Here is a 20,378-nt window from a genome sequence, read left to right as displayed (position 1 = left end):
AACCCCAACTCTCTCTCAGCCTTTCTTCAGAGGAGAGGTGTTCCAGCCCTCTGATCATTTTCGTGGCCCTCCTCTGGACCCGCTCTAACAGGTCCATGTCCTTCTTATGTTGGGGACCCCAGAGCTGAATGCAGTACTCCAGGTGGGGTCTCACCAGAGCGGAGTAGAGGGGCAGAATCACCTCCCTCGACCTGCTGGTCATGCTTCTTTTGATGCAGCCCAGGATACGGTTGGCTTTCTGGGCTGCGAGCGCACATTGCTGGCTCATGTCCAGTTTTTCATCCACTAATACCCCCAAGTCCTTCTCCTCGGGGCCACTCTCAGTCCACTCATTGCCTAGCCTGTATTTGTGTTTGGGATTGCCCTGACCCATGTGCAGGAAACGGCCTCAAGTTGCACCAGGGGAGGTTTAGATTGGATATTAGGAAAAATTTCTTCACCGAAAGGGTTGTCAAGCATTGGAACAGGCTGCCCAGGGAAGTGGTTGAGTCACCATCCCTGGAGGTATTTAAAAGACATGTAGATGTGGCACTTAGGGACATGGTTTAGTGGTGGACTTGGCAGTGTTAGGTTTATGGTTGGACTTGATGATCTTAAAGGTCTTTTCCAACCTAAATGATTCTATGATTCTATAAGAAAGTTTTTACGATGAGGGTGGTGAAACACTGGAACAGGTTGCCCAGAGAGGTGGTAGATGCCCCATCCCTGGAAACATTCAAGGTCAGGTTGGACAGGGCTCTGAGCAACCTGATCTAGTTGAAGATGTCCCTGATCATTGCAGGGGGCGTTGGACTAGATGACCTTTAAAGGTCCCTTCCAACCCAAACTATTCTATGATTCTATTAATTTTTGTCTTGCTGCTTCAGACCTTGATTTTAATACTCAATTCATCACACTGATGTTAATCCATTTAAGAAATTTGATATAGAAGGTTATATGTTTCTTAGCAATTACAGATGTACCCATAGTTTTTAAAGCCTGATATGAAGACTTTATTGTTTCCTTTCTGGTACTGCAGCATCTAGAAGTGAAAACCCTAGGCCAATTCATCAATGTCTTCCTGTTTTAGGAATAAGCAATCCCAAATCATGTCTGCCATTTTTGCCATTTCCATCCCATTCATATCACTGTCAGAATTATTTTCACCTTCTGCTCCTTTCAAGTTTTAAATCCTCTCTTCACTGTATTCATATAAATTGAGTTTTATTTTGAACATCTACATTGGTATAAAAATGCAATAAAATAATTTAGTTCAAGGATTGTTCTGATTGTCATCAGGATTATCTGTAAAATGTTCTCCATAAATTTGACTGTATCACTGACAAGTACACCTCAAAAATATTTTTATAAGTCTAGCCTGGTTTGCTTCTTCATTATGAACTGTATAAATTATTCAGCAATATGGTTCTGTTATATGACTATACACATATATAGAATTCATCTCCTTAACTTAAACAAGCACTACCGATTTTTGTCCAGAAAAAGCCTAACAGATTCTGTCGAGAAATCTACTCTTTCCTGCCATGCAGAAATGGTACACCATTTATCATTTGAGAAGTCAGGCTCTGATAATGTAGATTACTTGTTCTTTTCTGTTACAAAGGGTAGACAGAAACCTGCACAACAGGTTGTGGGAGCACGTTTCACACAAGGCTTTGTTTCATTACAATTTTCAGAATTAATCAGAAACTTGAAACTTTTACTGAGAAAGGCCAGCTCCAGTATTTTATCTTCTCAGTCTTGATCGTGAACTCTTACCACACACACAGATGTGGATGGTTGTTGAAATACTGCACACCTTCCAAAGATTTAGTACCTCCTACCAGGTCTTACTTCCTGATTTTAGTTTGATACCTTGTCATTGTGTCTATCTTTAAATCATCATTGTATGCTGTTATCTCACTATTTAAAACCTGTGAATGTTGGCTCTGAGAAGTGAATTCAAAGAAATCAAAGCTATCTTGCCAAGTTTGACTTTTCTGTTCCAAGTTCATCATTTTTGTTAATAAAACTTTGACAGACAGGATGTAATATCCAGTATCCAGGTATTTAAACTCAGAATGGAAAATAAAGTCTCATCTCCATATATTCTAAAATGAAGAGAGACTGGTAAAATCACGCTGTTCTGCTTTCATTATCACAGACTACAAAGAGGAAATAATTTGCTTAAATTCCTTGTGCTGCTAAGATCACTATGTGAACACAATTAATTTTCAGAAAGATTTGTGAAGCAACTACTACTATACCTATTTTACAAGTAGGGATACTGAGTCAGAGAAAGGTTCTTATGTCTTAGGCATGACTGCATATAAATTAATAGCAGTGCTAAGATTAAGGCTGAAGAATTAGTAACTATCAAGCATCGACCCAGTTCACCAGAATACACTACCAGGGCACATTTTTTCCACATCGCAGAAATTCTTTTTGTAAACTGCAGTGCTGGGAAACCCTGTAATTATGCGCAGAGCACATTAGGACAAAAAAAAAGGAATAATTTTTGGCTCAACAGGTTTACATGGAGCTTCAGAAACTTACTCTCACTACCAATAATATTCATTCAAACAACCATCTACTCAGGCCCTGATTCTCTCTTAGGCCACTTTGTACTGCTTGGACAGCAGTGGACCAGATAATCAAGCCCTTATAGCATAGCATAAGGATTAGTTCTTATAGCAGCCTCAGAAATCCTTACTAACATCAGTGAGGCTTTGTACTAGTGCAGAGATTAATACATGTGGAACTAATTGCAGGACTGTGGCCTAAGTAAGAAACTGGTCTAGCTCTATTTGCTTGTTATCCAGTTGTCAAAATGTAGTGCTCATTAAGTGCAGAAACAAAGGGTCCAGATGGATTCTTTATATCTGAGAAATGTGTTTCCCATATAAAAAGAAAATAATCAGTAACACTGCAGTGGAATTTAAAACCTTATTGAAAAGAAGGGAACTCTAAGACAGGTCTTTTAATCAAGAATAATTCAAAGGCCCTTCCTCTATGCCATTTATGATCTACTTTTACCTAAAAAAATCATTTATACAAAATGCACTTTGACTACCTGAGCCCACAGAACATGAATGAGACTAAAACAAATGCCTTCTAGTCCCACCACTCTCTTCCATAGCGTGAAATCCATGCTTTGTTCCAATTGTGCTCTAATCACTTTTCTCCCATCCTGTAATATTGAGATTTTCTGTCCTACACAAGACACTTCTGGACTCCTCTAACTTAACCAACCTGCTGAAGTCCCTAACAGCATGATCAGACGGACAGGGGTCACTAAGATCAGAGTTATAGATGTTTCCTTACATCAGCAGATGGCAATAAGCTAGTGTAGGAGGCATAACAGCATATTTTAGCTAGTAAAATTTGGCATGAAGATATTATCTGCTGTATGGATGTACCAATCTAAAATCTGATTTAGAAAAAGAAAAAACACAAAGTGATTAAGAATTGAAACTAGCAATTTTCACAAGTGTTCAATATTATGGCATTTTCAGGACATACCCAAGTTCTAACAAGCTCTAGAAGTGAGCTTGAGTGTGCTGCTGCCTAACATCAATAAGGATGCAGTTTCATGAAAAGTTTTAGGAAACCTAAGTCTGCCTATCTGCCAAAAAGGGCAGTCCTACTCTTCTCCAAGGCACATTTCTACCTATTCCCTTGTGAAGGTACCAAAACTTGTGCAGTCATGCAAACAAATTACCTCAGGGAATTGACCTGGCCAAAAAATAACCCAGTAAAATAAGTTATTTTTGCAGTAGGATCAATTCTCTGATCCAACGTTCTATACAGCCACAATTAGCACAAATGCCAGTACTAGGCAGTGGGCAAGAACACAGAGTCAAGAGTGGGAAAGAGGGATAGTTGAGTTTCACCATCTATATAGTTCCAGATACAGCCATGTGTTGCCTGGCTGGATATAGACGACCTACATCAGATAGGCATCAAACCATTTAACACTCAGTAAATTGTAACTAGTTGTGTCAATTAACCAAATAAGCAAATAAAGCAGTTGGTGCCAAGTACAGGACAAAATCTGAGAAGTTCTAGCTGAGAAGTTTGGGTTGCCACACATATCAGCCCATCTATGGCTTCCATTTGTAAATTTATCTCAAGCACCATTTATCTGTTCCCAGCAAGATAAATGGATTCAGGCACTCCCTTACCCCACTCCCTCAGGCATTGAAACCCACCACTTAATCATCCAGTAAGACCTTCCAACCCCAATTAGCTGTTTCTTTGCAAGTGCCTGTGTTTCTGAAGGTAGGCATGTGTAAAGCTACTTACCTCCTGATGCTGTTTTGCTGTGTAAAGACCTAACCTCAAGGGAATTCTCAAGTAAATCTCTCCTGGTTATCTCATCCAATCTGAAGCACATCTACAGGATCAGGTCCCACAGAGAAAACAGGCATGGACAAGACTTCTGAAGGTTGGTGGCTAGTATGTATATGCAGTGCATATATGATTACACTCAAAATCCCAGAAGTCAAAGCACTCAGCTGTAGTAGCAGGGACTGTTTCCTTTTTGTTAATGCTCAAGATGTACCTTTTACATTAATCCAGATTTTAAAAAATAGCAACAGAAATAACCTTCTGAATCTGTTACAGTAAAAAGTAATTTACTGGCTTCAGTAGGACTACTCATATAGGTAGCTGATATTTGAGTGCAATCTGGGGCATAGTAAAAACTGCATGTTACAATCAGATACGTCAAGTAAGTACTATACAGATATTCATGTTCAGATGTTACTACTACTTTAGAGGAGTAAGTCATGATATCTTTTCCCCTCTCTTCAGGTATAATCCTTGGATTTTCTCTCCGATCATATAAAATGAGCTATCGGGAAGTCAAGTACTTTTCATTTCCAGGAGAACTACTCATGAGAATGCTGCAAATGCTGGTCCTGCCACTAATTGTATCAAGTTTAGTCACAGGTAAAAAAAGAAACAGTTTCTTTGTTCTGAAGTTTTCTTTTAAATAATTTGATAAAGATGCACACACCAAATCATAAAAAAATGAACATTTCATGTGCTAGAGCAGAAGTGTTATAACCTGCAGAAAGAGATACCGCTGCTATTGCTGTTTTAGAGACAATATAACAAAAGGTTTGAATTAATACACACAGAAACTAAAAGATGCTTTTCCCAGTTTCTGTATTCAAACAATACCCTTCTTCTTGATGTTTTTTTTTCTTTTAAATTCTTTGGAGCACTTTATCCTTTTTTCGTAACAATCATTTACATTATTATATAAATGTTTTTGGCAAAGAGAAATGTTATCTATGAGATTTGTCTTATTATCATACAAGTGCCTCACAATGTTAAGTGGATTATTCTTAGAGTTTCCCTTTGAAGTAGAGACATTTATTTTCAAGGTGAATAACAAAATTTTAAACTTCCTTAGTCAGGCAGGGAACAATCACAGAAAACTCAATGCGATTCACAAAATGACAGATTTAATTCTTTTTAAAAAATCCTTAAATACAACAGGATTTATGAGAAGTGGGATTTAATAATCCCATAATACATGGGATTATGAGAAATTTCCCTGTTTATTGCTAAAAACTCTGGAAAAACTGTTTTCTACACTGAACAATACCTCATTTAGCACACAAATGGTTTTTAAAAAAAAGATGCTCTTACATATTTGCTACAGAACTCATACTCAAGTAAATATACAAGTATTATTCAATATCTAAATAACAAACTAACCTTTACAAGTATACTACTGTGCAATTTTATAGAAACTACTGTTTTGGGGTTTGTTTTTTTTTTTTTTACACATTATAGGATAATTCATTGGATAAAAGTCTTATGCTTCTCAAGTCAGTCTTAAGACCACTCTTGGCATCCATGATCCAAATCTCTTATTTCCTGTATTTTGTTTGGCAAAGCTGTAACCATAAGATTCCTCCAGGGTCTTGCATGCTGGTAATATTACTTCTTCTGACTGTAAATGATCTGAATAAATATTTTTGCTGTTTGCATGCATGACAGTGTCTCCCAGATACGATGTTCTGGGTTTCCATTTGTATTTATGTAAGTGTGCTCAATATAACTGGTTATGACAATATCAGAATATATGGTTTCTGAGGTGTTAGAAATAGGCTAGGAATGATTACATTCCTTCGCAAATTTTTTGAATATCAAAGAAATTAGAACAATAAAAATGAAGTAATAATTATAGAAGCTATGAGCTGTTATGTAAGTGACAGATAAATTGAGAAAAAGTGAAGAGTTTTGCTATACAGGTAAACAGTTCTGACGGTTATTCACAGACTCTTGGGAAAATAACTATAAAAGGTGAAGTCAACCCAGTCATTTCTCTATAGTCTGTTTTGGTACTTTCATGAAAGAAACAATGCAGAATCACATTCAGAGGTTTTTACTCTCATTTGCCTTATGATTTACAATTATTGCACATGGCTCAAGCAGGTATGCAGTTTTGTCCATGAGATTCTATCTTCTGATGTGTATGTTACCAGGCATGTACTAACATCTGCTTGGGAGAAAATAGAGGTTGTTTGCATACCTTTCATCTTTTACTGTTTATAGGAAAATATGATTATATGAATATCTGTATTCTTAATCTTTTTGTGGTTTAGACATAAATCCAACTGCATACTCTATGCTGGTCTTTATTCTCTACAGTCTTTCAAATGGGAGAACTCCCAAGTCAGCAATCCCAATCAATATCTCTTACAAAGTCAAAGGCAAAATTAAGGCACACTATATGGGAGGCAGCATAAATAACCAAAGAAATAGATGAAATTCCCATTTGAATTATTTTATGACCAAATCTAGCCTGAATTCTTATACAAACACAAGGCTGACAATTTTGCTCCATTTCTGTTTTGAATTTGCTGCACTTATATGAGTTCAAAATATTTTATACCTTCTTATTTCATTATAACTTGAAGCATTTGACATAAACAATTTGCTTGACATAATTATTTTAAAATATGCATTGTCCCTAAAAAGTATATAAAATATATATGCATATGCTAAAAATGCAATTCATCATGAAATAGGCAAAGACTGCAGGATTTGCACCAGCATTAAGAGCACTATGCATTAACATTTTTTGAGCTGTTACATCAAGATCATAATGAAATTGAAATTCCAGTCCTTAAAACTGGCCCACAAATTTTATCTGCATGTTTCAGTTAGGAAGACAGTTATTCACTGAATATAAGGGCATCAGAATGAGGTACCTTTTCTTAACTGGACGATATTTCCTGAAATCAAATTCACAAAAATGATTCATGACCAGTCTTTATAAAAAGCATAGTTGAAAAATAACATTTGTGACAAATATTAAAGCTAGAGAAATTTTCTAAGGGTTATTTGCAAATATTTTGCACAATTCTGCTTATAGCTCAGTTTAACAGACATGCTGCATCTCCTTTCCCAAAATTTCCCCCAAAAGTTTGGAAGCTTGGAATTTAGTTGTATAGGGACCACTACTTTTAAATGCAAGTAAACTAGGATTAATTTTGTGTATTTCTTTCAAATATCTTTGTCTGGTAAAGTATAGCAGAGCATAAAAAGCCCGGTCAAGATCTGAGACCCATTTTTGCTGCACATTGCACAAACAGTAAGAAAACATCCTGCCCTGGAAAATTTACTAACATAAATCAAGCTGGGGAAAGAGAAAGGGAATGTAGAAACAGTGAAACAGAGAGGTCCACTGGCTTGCCAAAGATTATACAGCAGATCAGCAATAACAGAATCAAGCAAAGATCCCAGTCATGAATACCAGTACAACGCACTGTGCATTAGATGATAATGCTTGTCCAAACTGTTAATGGGAGTAACACTGATACGGTACAAATGAATCTTAATCACAGACCAGGATTTTGTGTGCAAGATTCTGTACAAACACAAAGAAAAAGACTGTGAATTTTCTTACACAAAATGCTGTATAGTAAAACAATTTAGAAGGCTGAGTATGGAAGGATTACCTCAAAGAAGAAAAACATCTTAGTATGCAGTTTGTAGTATGTCTTTGTTTATATTCACTCCCTTTTCTAATTCCAATCATGACATGACTGTCTTTCATGGATTCTGGAAGATACAGAAACTTCCCTGCCTCTGATGCAGCCTTTCAATAACAGACTACAAAATCAACAACTGCAGGAGACACAAGTGACTTTCCTTTGGGCAGACTCAGAGACACAAGGTTTTGTCCCCAGACTTTTTCAACATGTTCATAGTATTTACCACTACACAAACTATAGAAAGAGTTGACAAAGTGCAGAGAGCTGGAATTTCCATGTGTGGATGCCTCTTAACTAACCTCAGATGTACATATGATGCTCTTGATTTCAGCTAGCAATGGACTGCAATGAATGGTGACAATGTTAAAAACAAGTAGTAAGGAACATGGTCTATCCCCTCACCAAGATAAAAACAAAGGCACACAAAGTGACTCAAATAATAAAACAAAACACAAGTAGAGGTCACAATTAACAGCCAAGTTGCAGATGCAGTTGCTTGAAATTACCTATAATGAAAGAAGGATAATATTCAAAGAAACAACTGAACTTGAAATAGTCTCTAAGCCACTCCCTTACTTAAGTCAGGAAAAACACAGCATCTGGATATGAACAGATTCAACTGGTGAAAAGCCACATTTTGCCCAAAGCAACTTATGGATGTAAAATGTGGAAAATTAATGCTGTGACATGTTGTATAACCTTAGGCAAATCACGTTAATTTTCTTTTATGACAAGGTCACCCATCTAGTTGACCAAGGGAAGCCAGGAGATGTGGTGGTTTTGGATTTTAGCAAAGCTATTGATACTGGGAAAGTTGTCACGGCACCAAGCCTGTCAGAGTAATCCTGATTTTCCTTACTGAATATATTACTTTCTCAACTAGTTTTGGTTGTTTGTTTTTTTTTTTTTTGCTAACAGCATATTATAAATGTATGTGGAATAAATAGCTTCCCTAAGTCTTATACATAAATCCTGAGTTTAGACTCCTGTTTACAAAGATAGTAATATAAAAGTTACCCTCTTGGTCACAATGCTTTGAAAATAATGTTGTTAATTTTATGTAATTAATTAACTTGCACCTGCATTGTATGTAAATTAAGCATTCTGAAAACCTGGGTATAAAAAGCTGGATTTTCCCTCTCATGTCAGTACCCCTTGGAAAGATCTCTTTTTGATGTGAAGATGAAAGATTTGTTACTGTATTTGTCACTGATAGTTATTGATATGAAATTATATAGGCATAACAGCTGTTAAGAGGCAGAAGGTGCAGAGTAACAACTGTCTTCTCTGTCTGCTTCTTACACTGTCTTGGAATCAATTCTGCCACAGGTACTTTATCAATTTCAGTTATTGTTTTGCCCTCTGATGTGTTGTCTTCCTGGGGTAAATGTCAAGTATTACCTTACAACATGTTCTTTTATTTTATGAGAGCTTCTGAAAGGCAGAAAGTACCTGGCATTATGCTGGAAAGACACAAGCTTTTCTTCAAGAATGTTGGAGTGTGTGTGTTCAGTGGTGGTGGTTATCCTACTAATGCAGCTAGGATATATGCAAGTAGTATGTTTTTGTTTAAGAAAGTGATGAACATAAAGCATTTAAAGAATTTGATAGGAGCCAGCTATGAATGAGGCACAGCAAGCTGGGGAGAACAGCTAGAAATAACTAAAAGATTGCATGAGAGAGACTTTTTGTCTAAATGATCCCTTTACAAAAGAAGGTGGCACAAGGAGTCTGTGCAAGGATACGTGTAGGTGAACCATCCTTCTTTTGGGACTGCGGGGGAGGGATACTCCCTAGTAGAAAAAAACTGGGAACAGTTTCTGTTCCCCAAACATGGCAGATATCCAAGGACAGACAAGTCTCGATGGAGATTGCATGGCGCTCTGCCCCCCACACCTCCAGTTGAGTTCCAGAGAGCACAACAGGCACAGGAGTCATTCTGGCTAATAGGTCTGCTTCACAATGGACCCCCATTTTTACAGCTTTAGAAATTCTCTACAAGATAAAAAGAGATTATGTGGATTTCATTTACTGCTCTTTCTTTATTCTGCCCTTTTACTGCTTTTTCATATTGAAAGAGCTTTAAACTAGATTTGAATGGGGGAAAGGGATAAAACCAGGCTCGCTAGAGATAAGCCTGGGGGCGTGTCGTGGTTTAACCCCACCCCAGCTGGCAACTAAGCACCACGCAGCCGCTCGCTCACTGCCCCCCCACCCCTGGGATGGGGGAGAGAATCAGGAAAAAAAAACCCCTCGTGAGTTGAGATAAAGACAGTTTAATAGGACAGAAAGGAAGGAAAAATAATGATAATGATGATAATAATATGACAATAGTAATACTAAAAGAATTAAACTATACAAAGCAAGTGGTGCACAATGCAATTGCTCACCACTCATTGACCGATGCCCAGTTACTTCCCAAGCCGCGATCTGCCCCTCCCAGCCAGCTCCACCAGTTTATATACTGGGCATGATGTCATATGGTATGGAATAGCTCTTTGGCCAGTTTGGGTCAGCTGTCCTGGCGGTGTCCCCTCCCAGCTTCTTGTGCCCCTCCAGCCTTCTTGCTGGCTGGCCATGAGAAGCTGAAAAATCCTTGACTTAGTATAAACACTACTTAGCAACAACTAAAAACATCAGTGTGTTATCAACATTCTTTTCCTACTAAATCCAAAACACAGCACTATACCAGCTACTAGGAAGAAAATTAACTCTGTCCTAGCTGAAACCAGGACAGGGCGGCATGCCAATGTTTGAGGGATGGTGTGCTAGCGAGGTCCTTCAGTCTGCTCCACGATGTGCTGAGTACACTGGAGCACATTTGAAATGTCTCTATACTAATGCACGCAGCATGAGGAATAAACAAGAGGAGCTAGAAGCTTTGGCCAGTCCCAGAGCTACGACATCATTGGCATAAGCAAAACCTGGTGGGATGAGTCCTGTGACTGGGGTGCCATGATGGACGGTTATAGGCTCTTCAGGAGGGATAGGCAGGGCAGGCGAGGCAGGGGGGTGGCATTGTATGTAAGGGAGGGGTTGGATTGTATGGTGCTTACAGTTGGCGACGACATGGTTGAGAGCCTCTGGGTAAGGATGAAGGGGAAAGCAAATAAAGCAGATGTTGTTGTGGGAGTCTACTATCGACCACCCAGCCAAGGCGATGACACCGATGAATTATTCTACAAGGAATTAAGGGATATCTCTAGATCAATTGCCCTTGTCCTTATATGTGATTTTAACTTCCCAGACGTCAACTGGGAATATCATACAGCAGACACAAACAGGTCCAGAAAATTCCTGAAGCATGTTGAAGATAACTTCTTGGTGCAGGTACTAAGGGAGCCAACTAGGAAAGGTGCCCTCCTAGATTTGTTTGTAAACAGAGAGGGACTCGTGGGCGAAGTGGTGATTGGTGGCTGTCTTGGTCACAGTGACCACGAAGTAGTCGAGTTTCAAATTGTTGGAGATGATAGGAGAAAAACTGCTAGCAAAACTTCGACCCTGGATATGGGGAGAGCAGACTTTGGGCTGCTGAAGGAGCTAGTTAGTAAGATGCCCTGGGAATCTGCTTTTGAAGGTATTGGGGTCCATGAACACTGGTCACTTTTTAAGAGCCATCTCTTAAGAGCGCAGGAGTAGGCAATTCCAAAGTGTCAGAAGTCAAGCAAGCAGGGCAGAAGGCCAGCTTGGCTGAGCAGGGATCTTCTAGAATTTACGCGGAAAAGGAAAGTGTACGGACTTTGGAAGCAAGGACAGGTGACACGGGAGGACTACAGAGATGCTGTTCGCCACTGTAGGGAGAAAATTCCTGTGGCCAAAGCTCGATTAGAGTTCAAGCTGGCCAGCACTGTGAAGGACAACAAAAAGCATTTTTTAAGATATGTTAACAGCAAAAGGAGAATCAGAGATAACATTGGGCTCTTGCTTGACGAGGTCGGTCACCTCACAAATAGGGACATAGACAAAGCAGAGATGTTTAATGCCTTCTTCGCCTCTGTCTTCAACACCGATGATGGGCCCTGGGATCCCCAGATCTTATCAAATATCCCAAATCTTATCAAAACATCTATCCTCTAGTAAATTATTACCATTTTTCATTTTGACAATCATAATGTCCTTTATTAACATATTAAATTAATAGCAGTAAACATAAAGGGCCAGAATTTTGAATTTACTCTTCCTAACTGCTCACATCGGAGCACACAAAACAATAGGAAGGTCTTGTAAAGAGACCTGTGCATCACCTCTTCAAAAAAGAGGCTGGGAATCCATCCTGCGTCTAGCTTTGTGGAAGCAGGAGCCATACTGCATGAAGTCTTGTCCTGGTTTCAGCTGGGATAGAGTTAATTCTCTTTTTAGTAGCTGGTACAGTGCTGGGTTTTGGATTTAGTGTGAGAATACTGTTGATAACACTCTGATGTTTTAGTTGTTGCTAAGTAGCGCTTATCTTAAGCCAAGGACTTTTCAGTTTCCCATGCTCTGCCAGCAAGCAGGTGTGCAAGAAGCTGGGAGGGAGCATAGCCGGGGCAGCTGACCCGAACTAGCCAAAGGGATATTCCATACCATGGAACGTCATGCCCAGTATATAAACAGGGGGGAGTTGGCCGGGAGGGGCAGATCGCTGCTGGGGCATCAGTCAGCAGGTGGTGAGCAATTGCATTGTGCATCACAGGCTTTATTTCCCTTGAGGTTTTTTTTTTCCCCTTTTTTTGTTATATTCCTTTTCGTTACTATTATTATTATTATATTTCATTATTATTATTGTTAGTATTATATTTTACTTTAGTTATTAAACCGTTCTTATCTCAACCCATGAGTTTTACCTTTTTTCCCGATTCTTCTCCCCATCCCACTGGGATGGGGGAGGAGTGAGTGAGTGGCTGCGTGGTGCTTAGTTGCTAGCTAGGGTTAAACCACGACAAGTCTCTATGTAGTTCCAGTGTTCTCCTGTCTACTTGCTGACAAGTCTATGGTGGAAAAAATGCTATCACTTACTACAAGGTCCCAGGTGCTGTCTCATATCAGCCACAAATGTTTATGATAATTTCAACAGATGGAAAAACTCTCATTCAACAGGATTCCAGAGAGGGGAAGAAATGCTGTGGAGCCAGCATTATCCTTCTCTCATGAAGAAAAAGGAGGGGCCTAGAAGTAATTCCCTTTAATTCATTCTGGCAGTGTTACGACCCAGACCGGACAGACCAGAGGGTCCTGGAGGTTCTGGGATCCCCCCGGGCTAAATTAAGGTGAAACGACACCAAACGATCACTTTGAATGCTTGATTTGAACAATCCAAACTGTGGAAGGCGTAACGGTGGGCAGCGTGGGTTGCAGCAAAACATTCACAAGAAGAGAGAAGAGAGAGAAAGAAAAAGAAAGGGGGGGGGAAGAAAAGAGATAGTCACCACCCTTGGATCCCGCGGCGTCGACGACGAGCATGGCAATCCTCCAGTGATGGGCACACACAACGTGGCTCTTTGCAGTTGTGTCTTTTATAGTCTAAATCTCTGTCCACAGTCACGCCTCCTGAAGACTTATATGGGTTCATTCCAGACAGTTCTCAACATATATGGTAGTGTTCCAGAGGGTTCTTTATCTACTGAGCATGTGCGGCTTATTGGGGTGGTGGTCTTAGGGACTTTCCAAGGAGCTACAAGCCCCCTCCTCAGATAAACTTTGTGTGACCTCTGACCATATATGGTGGGTTACCAGGCTGGGTCTGCCAGAACACAGGACTTCACACCCTCTGGCACACCCCCTGTGTCCATGCCAACCAACTTCTTGCTGATGGCCCTCCCTCTTTGTTATGCAGACCATACCTTGGTTGCTACAATGTTTGAGACATTGACAGACATTAACTCTTTCAGTCCCTCACAGGCAGAACAGACCTATAACTGTCTATATTGCCTGTGCAACATCTTGGGTACTCACAGTAAAGCTGGAAGCCAAAAATGTTAACAGAAGTCAGTCTTACTCTTCTGTGTTTCAGTTTAAGAAATATAGCATTCCTGATTCAGTTCATATAGTTCATATGTGAAAAGCGAGAAACAATTAGGCAGTGTTTGCTCAATTTATCTGGTCACCAGAGCAATAAATCTATTTTCCAAATTCTAAAATTTGAAAATTTTCCAACTTTCCCAAAATTCTCTGATTTTTGCATGTCCTAAAGAAATTATTTTAGAATTCAAAGCAATCAAAACCCATCAAATCAATGAGAAGTTTTATACTGATCTCAGTTGACTCTAGTTATGAGTGAGAGTAACGGTGAGAGATTTAAACGGGGTGTAACCAAAACTAGCACTCAGTTGCCAAGGCGAGCAGCTCCAGTGCTGGCAGGATCCGCAGCAGAGCACTCTAGCACGGTGCACAGGGGGGTTTCCCGAACCGGGGGAACCTCAGGGGGAGCCGAGAGAGCTGCCAGGAGCCTGCAGCTCGCGCTACAGTGGCTGACGGGACCTGGGCGAGGCCAGGAGCAACGGCGGCCAAGCCCCCCCCCGCCGCGTATAAAAGAAGCCCTTATGGAGCGCTAGCGACTAGGAGCACTGCGACCAGGGCGGGCCAACAGGGCGTGGTGCGGCGCGGCAGTTTGCGCAGGAAGGGCGCTGAAGCCCTGCCAGCTCGACCAGGGAGCAATGGTATCCACCCGGCAGAAAGCCATGGCCTCTCTAAGCTCTGCACCCACCACGACTGACGCAGCTGCCCAGACAGAGCTCCGGTGGGAACATGCTGCCACCCAGGTGTCAGGCTGTAGGGTGTGCCCTACTCTTATGCCAGTACCAGATGGCAGTAGTGAGCACACCTGTGGGAGGGGCGCCCAGGTAGAGGAACTCCTCTGCTTAGTGACAGAGCTCCAGGAGGAGATGAGTAGGTTGAGGAGTATCAGGGAGTTCGAGAGACAGATAGACTACTAGAATCGCACCCTACTTTCCCTGAGACAGGCCCAACAGGCAGACAGGACACATGATACAGAGGATTCCCTATCCTCTCTCTGCCTGGCAGAACACAGTGACTTAAGGGATAGGGAGGAATGGTGACAAGTTCCTGCCCGGTGCAGCAGGCAGGTCTCCTCTGTGACTACCCCACTTTTCCAGGTGCCCTTGCATAATAGGTATGAGGCTCTGCAAGTGGAACCGAACAATAACGAGCACGATGGTTCATCTAGCTTGGAGGTGTTGCTGAGGTTAATTCGGCCTACGCCCTGCATCAAAACTGCTTCCATAAAGAAAAAAATTGTCATAGGAGACTCCCTTCTGAGGGGAACAGAAGGCCCAATATGCAGACCAGACCCACTTCTTAGGGAAGTTTGCTGCCTCCCTGGGGCCTGGGTTAAAGATGCGAAGAGAAAGCTTCCTACCCTGGTACGGCCCTCAGATTATTATCCATTATTGATTTTTTCAGGTAGGCAGCGATGAAGTTGCAACAAGAAGTCCAAGGGCAATCAAGAGAGACTTCAGGGCCTTGGGATGACTGGTTAAGGGATCAGGAGCACAAGTAGTGTTCTCCTCTGTCCTTCCAGTTGCAGGGAATGATGAGGGAAGAAACAGGAAGAGCCAGCAGATCAATACCTGGCTCTGTGACTGGTGTCACCGGCAGAATTTTGGGTTTTTTGATCATGGGTCGGTTTACACGACACCAGGCCTGCTGGTGACAGACAAGGTACACCTGTCTCAAAGGGGGAAAAGGATCTTTGCACAAGAGTTAGCAGGGCTCATCATTGAAAGAGCTTTAAACTAGATTTGAAGGGGGAAAGGGATAAAACCAGGCTCGCTAGAGATAAGCCTGGGGGCGGCACACCGATGTTTGAGGGACGGTGTGCTAGTGAAGTCCTTCGGTCTGCTGTCTCAGTGGAGGTAGGGGATGGAGATCCATGTGGCAGCAAAGATGTAAGGGTTATTGATGTGTTGGAAACCATGAAAGCACCTGAGAATGGTCACGTAGGAAGTAGGGCTTCTCCCACCAAAAAAGGTGGCGGGATCAATAGCCCAACTGAAGTGCATCTACACCAATGCACGCAGCATGGGCAACAAACAGGAGGAGCTGGAAGCCATTGTGCAGCTGCAAAACTATGATATAGTTGCCATCACAGAAACATGGTGGGATGACTTGCACAACTAGAATGCTGCAATGGATGGCTATAAACTCTTCAGAAGGGATAGGCAAGGAAGGAGAGGTGGTAGGGTAGCCCTGTATGTTAGGGAGTGTTTTGACTGCCTAGAGCTTGACGATGGTGATGAAAGGGTTGAGTGTTTATGGGTAAGAATCAGGGGAAAGGCCAACAAGGCAGATATCATGGTGGGAGTCTGTTATAGACCACCCAACCAGGATGAAGAGGCAGATGAAATATTCTATAAGCAGCTGGGAGAAGTCTCACGATCGCTAGCCCTTGTTCTCGTGGGGGACTTCAACTTACCAGATGTCTGCTGGAAATACAATACAGCAGAGAGGAAACAGTCTAGGAGGTTCCTGGGGTGTGTGGAAGATGATAGATAACTTCCTGACACAGTTGGTGAGTGAGCCATCTAGGGAAGGTGCCCTGCTGGACCTGTTGTTTGCAAACAGAGAAGGACTTGTGGGTGATGTGATGGTTGACAGAGTCCCTTGGGAGGCAGTCCTGAAGGGCAAAGGAGTCCAGGAAGGCTGGACATTCTTCAAGAAGGAAATCTTAAAGGCGCAGGAGCAGGCTGTCCCCATGTGCCGAAATAGGAGTCGGCAGGGAAGAAGACTGGTCTGGCTGAACAGAGAGCTTTGGCTGGAACTCAGGGAAAAAAAAGAGAGTTTATGACCTTTGGAAGAAGGGGCAGGCCACTCAGGAGGACTACAAGGATGTCGTGAGGTTATGCAGGGAGAAAATTAGAAGGGCCAAAGCCCAGCTAGAACTTCATCTGGCTACTGCCATAAAAGACAATAAAAAATGTTTCTATAAATACATTAGCAACAAAAGGAGGGCTAAGGAGAATCTCCATCCTTTATTGGATGCGGGGGGAAACATAGTGACAAAGGATAAGGAAAAGGCTGAGGTACTTAATGCCTTCTTTGCCTCAGTCTTTAATAGTAAGACCAGTTGTTCTCAGGGTACCCAGCCCCCTGAGCTGGAAGACAGGGACGGGGAGCAGAACGAAGCCCCCATAATCCAAAGGGAAATGGTTAGCAACCTGCTACACCACTTAGACATACACAAGTCTATGGGGCCAGATGGGATCCACCCAAGGGTACTGAGGGAGCTGGCGGAAGTGCTCACCAAGCCACTTTCCATCATTTATCAGCAGTCCTGGCTCACTGGGGAGGGCCCAGTGGACTGGAGGTTAGCCAATGTGACTCCCATCTACAAGAAGGGCCGGAAGGAGGATCCGGGGAACTACAGGCCTGTCAGTCTGACCTTGGTGCCGGGGAAGGTTATGGAGCAGATCATCTTGAGTGCCATCAAACGGCACGTACAGGACAACCAGGTGATCAGGCCCAGTCAGCATGGGTTGATGAAAGGCAGGTCCTGCTTGACTAACCTGATCTCCTTCTATGACAAGGTGACCTGCTTAGTGGATGAGGGAAAGGCTGTGGGTGTTGTCTACCTGGACTTTAGTAAAGCCTTTGACACTGTTTCCCACAGCATTCTCCTGGAGAAACTGGCTGCTCATGGTTTGGACGAGTGTACTCTTCACTGGGTAAAAAAACTGGCTGGATGGCTGGGCCCAAAAAGTGGTGGTGAATGGAGTTAAATCCAGTTGGCGGCCGGTCACAAGTGGTGTTCCCCAGGGCTCAGTATTGGGGCCAGTTCTGTTTAATATCTTTATCAATGATCTGGATGAGGGGATTGAGTGCACCCTCAGGAAGTTTGCAGACAACACCAAGTTGGGCAGGAGTGTTGATCTGCTTGAGGGAAGGAAGGCTCTACAGAGGGATCTGGACAGACTGGATCAATGGGCCGAGGCCAATTGTATGAGATTCAACAAGGCTCAGTGCCAGGTCCTGCACTTGGGTCACAACAATCCCATGCAATGCTACAGGCTTGGGGAAGAGTGGCTAGAAAGCTGCCCAGCGGAAAAGGACCTGGGGGTGTTGGTCGACAGCTGGCTGAATATGAGCTGGCAGTGTGCCCAGGTGATAGGAAGAGAGGAAATGGCCTCAAGTTGCGCCAGGGGAGGTTTATATTGGATATTAGGAAAAATGTCTTCACCAAAAGGGTTGTCAAGCATTGGAACAGGCTGCCCAGGGAAGTGGTTGAGTCACCATCCTTGGAGGTATTTAAAAGACGTGTAGATGGGGGGTGCTTAGGGACATGGTTTAGTGGTGGACTTGGCAGTGTTAGGTTTACGGTTGGACTCAATGATCTTAAAGGTCTTTTCCAACCTAAACGATTCTATGATTCTATGATTCTAAAAGAACAGAATTGTCAGATTGTCTACAAGTAAAGCACCTTTTGGATTGCCAGTGTATTTGAGCTGCCTGTATATTTGTATTGGAAGCTTTCTACAGAGGAACCCTGTAGATATCTCCTACAGTAGTAAGCCTGCTATGACTAACCAATCCATGACCATCCTAGGAGTATGTTATTTTTTTTCTTATGCCTTTCTTTTAATACACAAAATGTTATTAAAAAAATAACTTACCTTCTTTTTCAGACAACTCTTCCCTCTTCCTCCCCCATCCAATACTATATAAGCATGTCAACGTTGTAAAAGCTGAATTGCATGGCAGCTTTAGTTTTATGCACTTGTACATTTCATGCACACATCAGTTTATTCATTAATATAGGTATTTACATATGCGATTTGCATAACTGGACAACAGTGCTATTTAATTTGAACATCCAAATACTTTTTTCCACAAATAAAGGAAAACTCATGCTTTGATTTGTGTGTCTCCAAAACCAAGACTGGCTAAAAATATGGCCATGCAAATTACTAAGTTTGTAAAGATCTAGTCATCTTGTAAATGGGATTTCCTGTAGGAATAAAGAAACAACTGAAGAAATATTACTAGTGTTGATCCATGTTCTGTAACAATTTCATTTCAAGCTAGCATCTGTATTGTAGATTAGGGCCAACAGCAGCTAAAAATATACAAACATGAAACTTTATACACATAATTACTTTAAACACCGGCTCTTCAGTACCTGTATTACTGTTTAAAATAAATGTCTATCAAGTCTGGCATATAGCCTCTAATAATCATTGTTTAGACAGGCACTCAAAGATGAAAAAATTGGAACCTTCTTATACTGTTCCACTCCACAGTATTTAAGGGAACGTGGGCAGGATAAGTTTAATAATCATGTCATGTAATTCTAAAATAGTTTGGACAAAAGCTTTTAAAAGTTAAAAAATGAGTTTAAGTAGCAGGCAGCTAAATTTTTGAAAATCAATAAGAAAGAAAGGTAGGTTGGAAACTATTCAGCACCTAGAAGCATCAATTTTCAAGTTGAAACACAAAAAGAACTATGTGCAGATTCAGTGTGTGTTGGCAATCAATTTGACTATGATTTCCTGAATATGTTTCCTGAACAAGTTTTTGCACAGAAAGTGCTCCAGGAAGAAACAAACTATATCCAGTTGGAAGTCAGAAAGCATTGTGCAAGGCATGGATGTTAGAAAATCATAATGAAATGTCATACATATTCGTACAATAAATTCAGCTTTGGGTTGAGCCTCTTACTCAGAAAGTGCTATATATCTTAATCTATGCAAATACTAAAAGCAAGGAGCTACAGAAAGGATCATAAAATGAAAATATAACTCACTTCTGAACCATTTCTGAAACAATTTTGCAGTAGGAAATACACAGCAATCTATCTTCACAAGAGCCTGAGAACAGTTCTAAGTGAACCCAGATCTCACTAAAAATTAAAACACAGTGAGAGAAGAGATTAAATTCCTGCATATAATGACATTCTGTATAAAATAAAATTTTATTATACCTTAAAAAAGAAAACCTAAGCACGATATACAGCATCCAATGGTGGAACGTAGTAGTGTAGGTTTTGAGGTCTTATTCTCTGCAAGCAGTAATGCACAAACAGCAAGGGTGTTCAAGAAGAAAGTCTGCAATAATTAAAGAGAGCAAAACTAAAAAAATCCTCTAAAATCACTCGAGTTTGCTAGTGGTCCTTAATTAAAGGCTGATTTAAATTTTGTTGTAAAATATAGCTTTTCTTAGTGGACCACTACTTTTAGTTGTTTCACAAAGTATTGAATAACAGGTTGTTACACACTGTTATTCAGTTTGCATTCTCCATGGGATTCCAATTGAGTTGATAATAGGCAACAACCTCCCATCCACAAAGGTTTAGTTTTGATTTTTTTATCTTAGTTCAAATGCATAACATCAAGACTTTGCTTGCTGACAGGCAAGTTGCTGGCAAAACAAAAAGCAAAAACTATTTGAAAG

General features: G+C 41.2%; 1 protein-coding gene across 4 annotated transcripts in view; it reads left to right on the top strand.

The window, feature by feature from the left end:
- LOC127029278 (excitatory amino acid transporter 1-like) overlaps positions 1-20,378 on the top strand; it is an 83,291-nt gene that overhangs the window by 9,976 nt on the left and 52,937 nt on the right. For 3 of the 4 annotated variants that reach the window (XM_050914847.1, XM_050914845.1, XM_050914844.1), the window contains exon 2: positions 4,795-4,932. The exons of the other annotated variant lie outside the window; for it this stretch is intronic. In XM_050914847.1, the coding sequence (XP_050770804.1) occupies positions 4,795-4,932 (138 nt within the window). The remainder of the gene's footprint in view (positions 1-4,794; positions 4,933-20,378) is intronic. 4 annotated transcript variants of the gene reach the window in all.

The sequence above is a fragment of the Gymnogyps californianus genome, unplaced genomic scaffold, assembly GCF_018139145.2.
Source record: "Gymnogyps californianus isolate 813 unplaced genomic scaffold, ASM1813914v2 HiC_scaffold_92, whole genome shotgun sequence".
NCBI classification, from domain to species: domain Eukaryota; kingdom Metazoa; phylum Chordata; class Aves; order Accipitriformes; family Cathartidae; genus Gymnogyps; species Gymnogyps californianus.
This window is presented reverse-complemented; position numbering and strand designations above follow the sequence as displayed.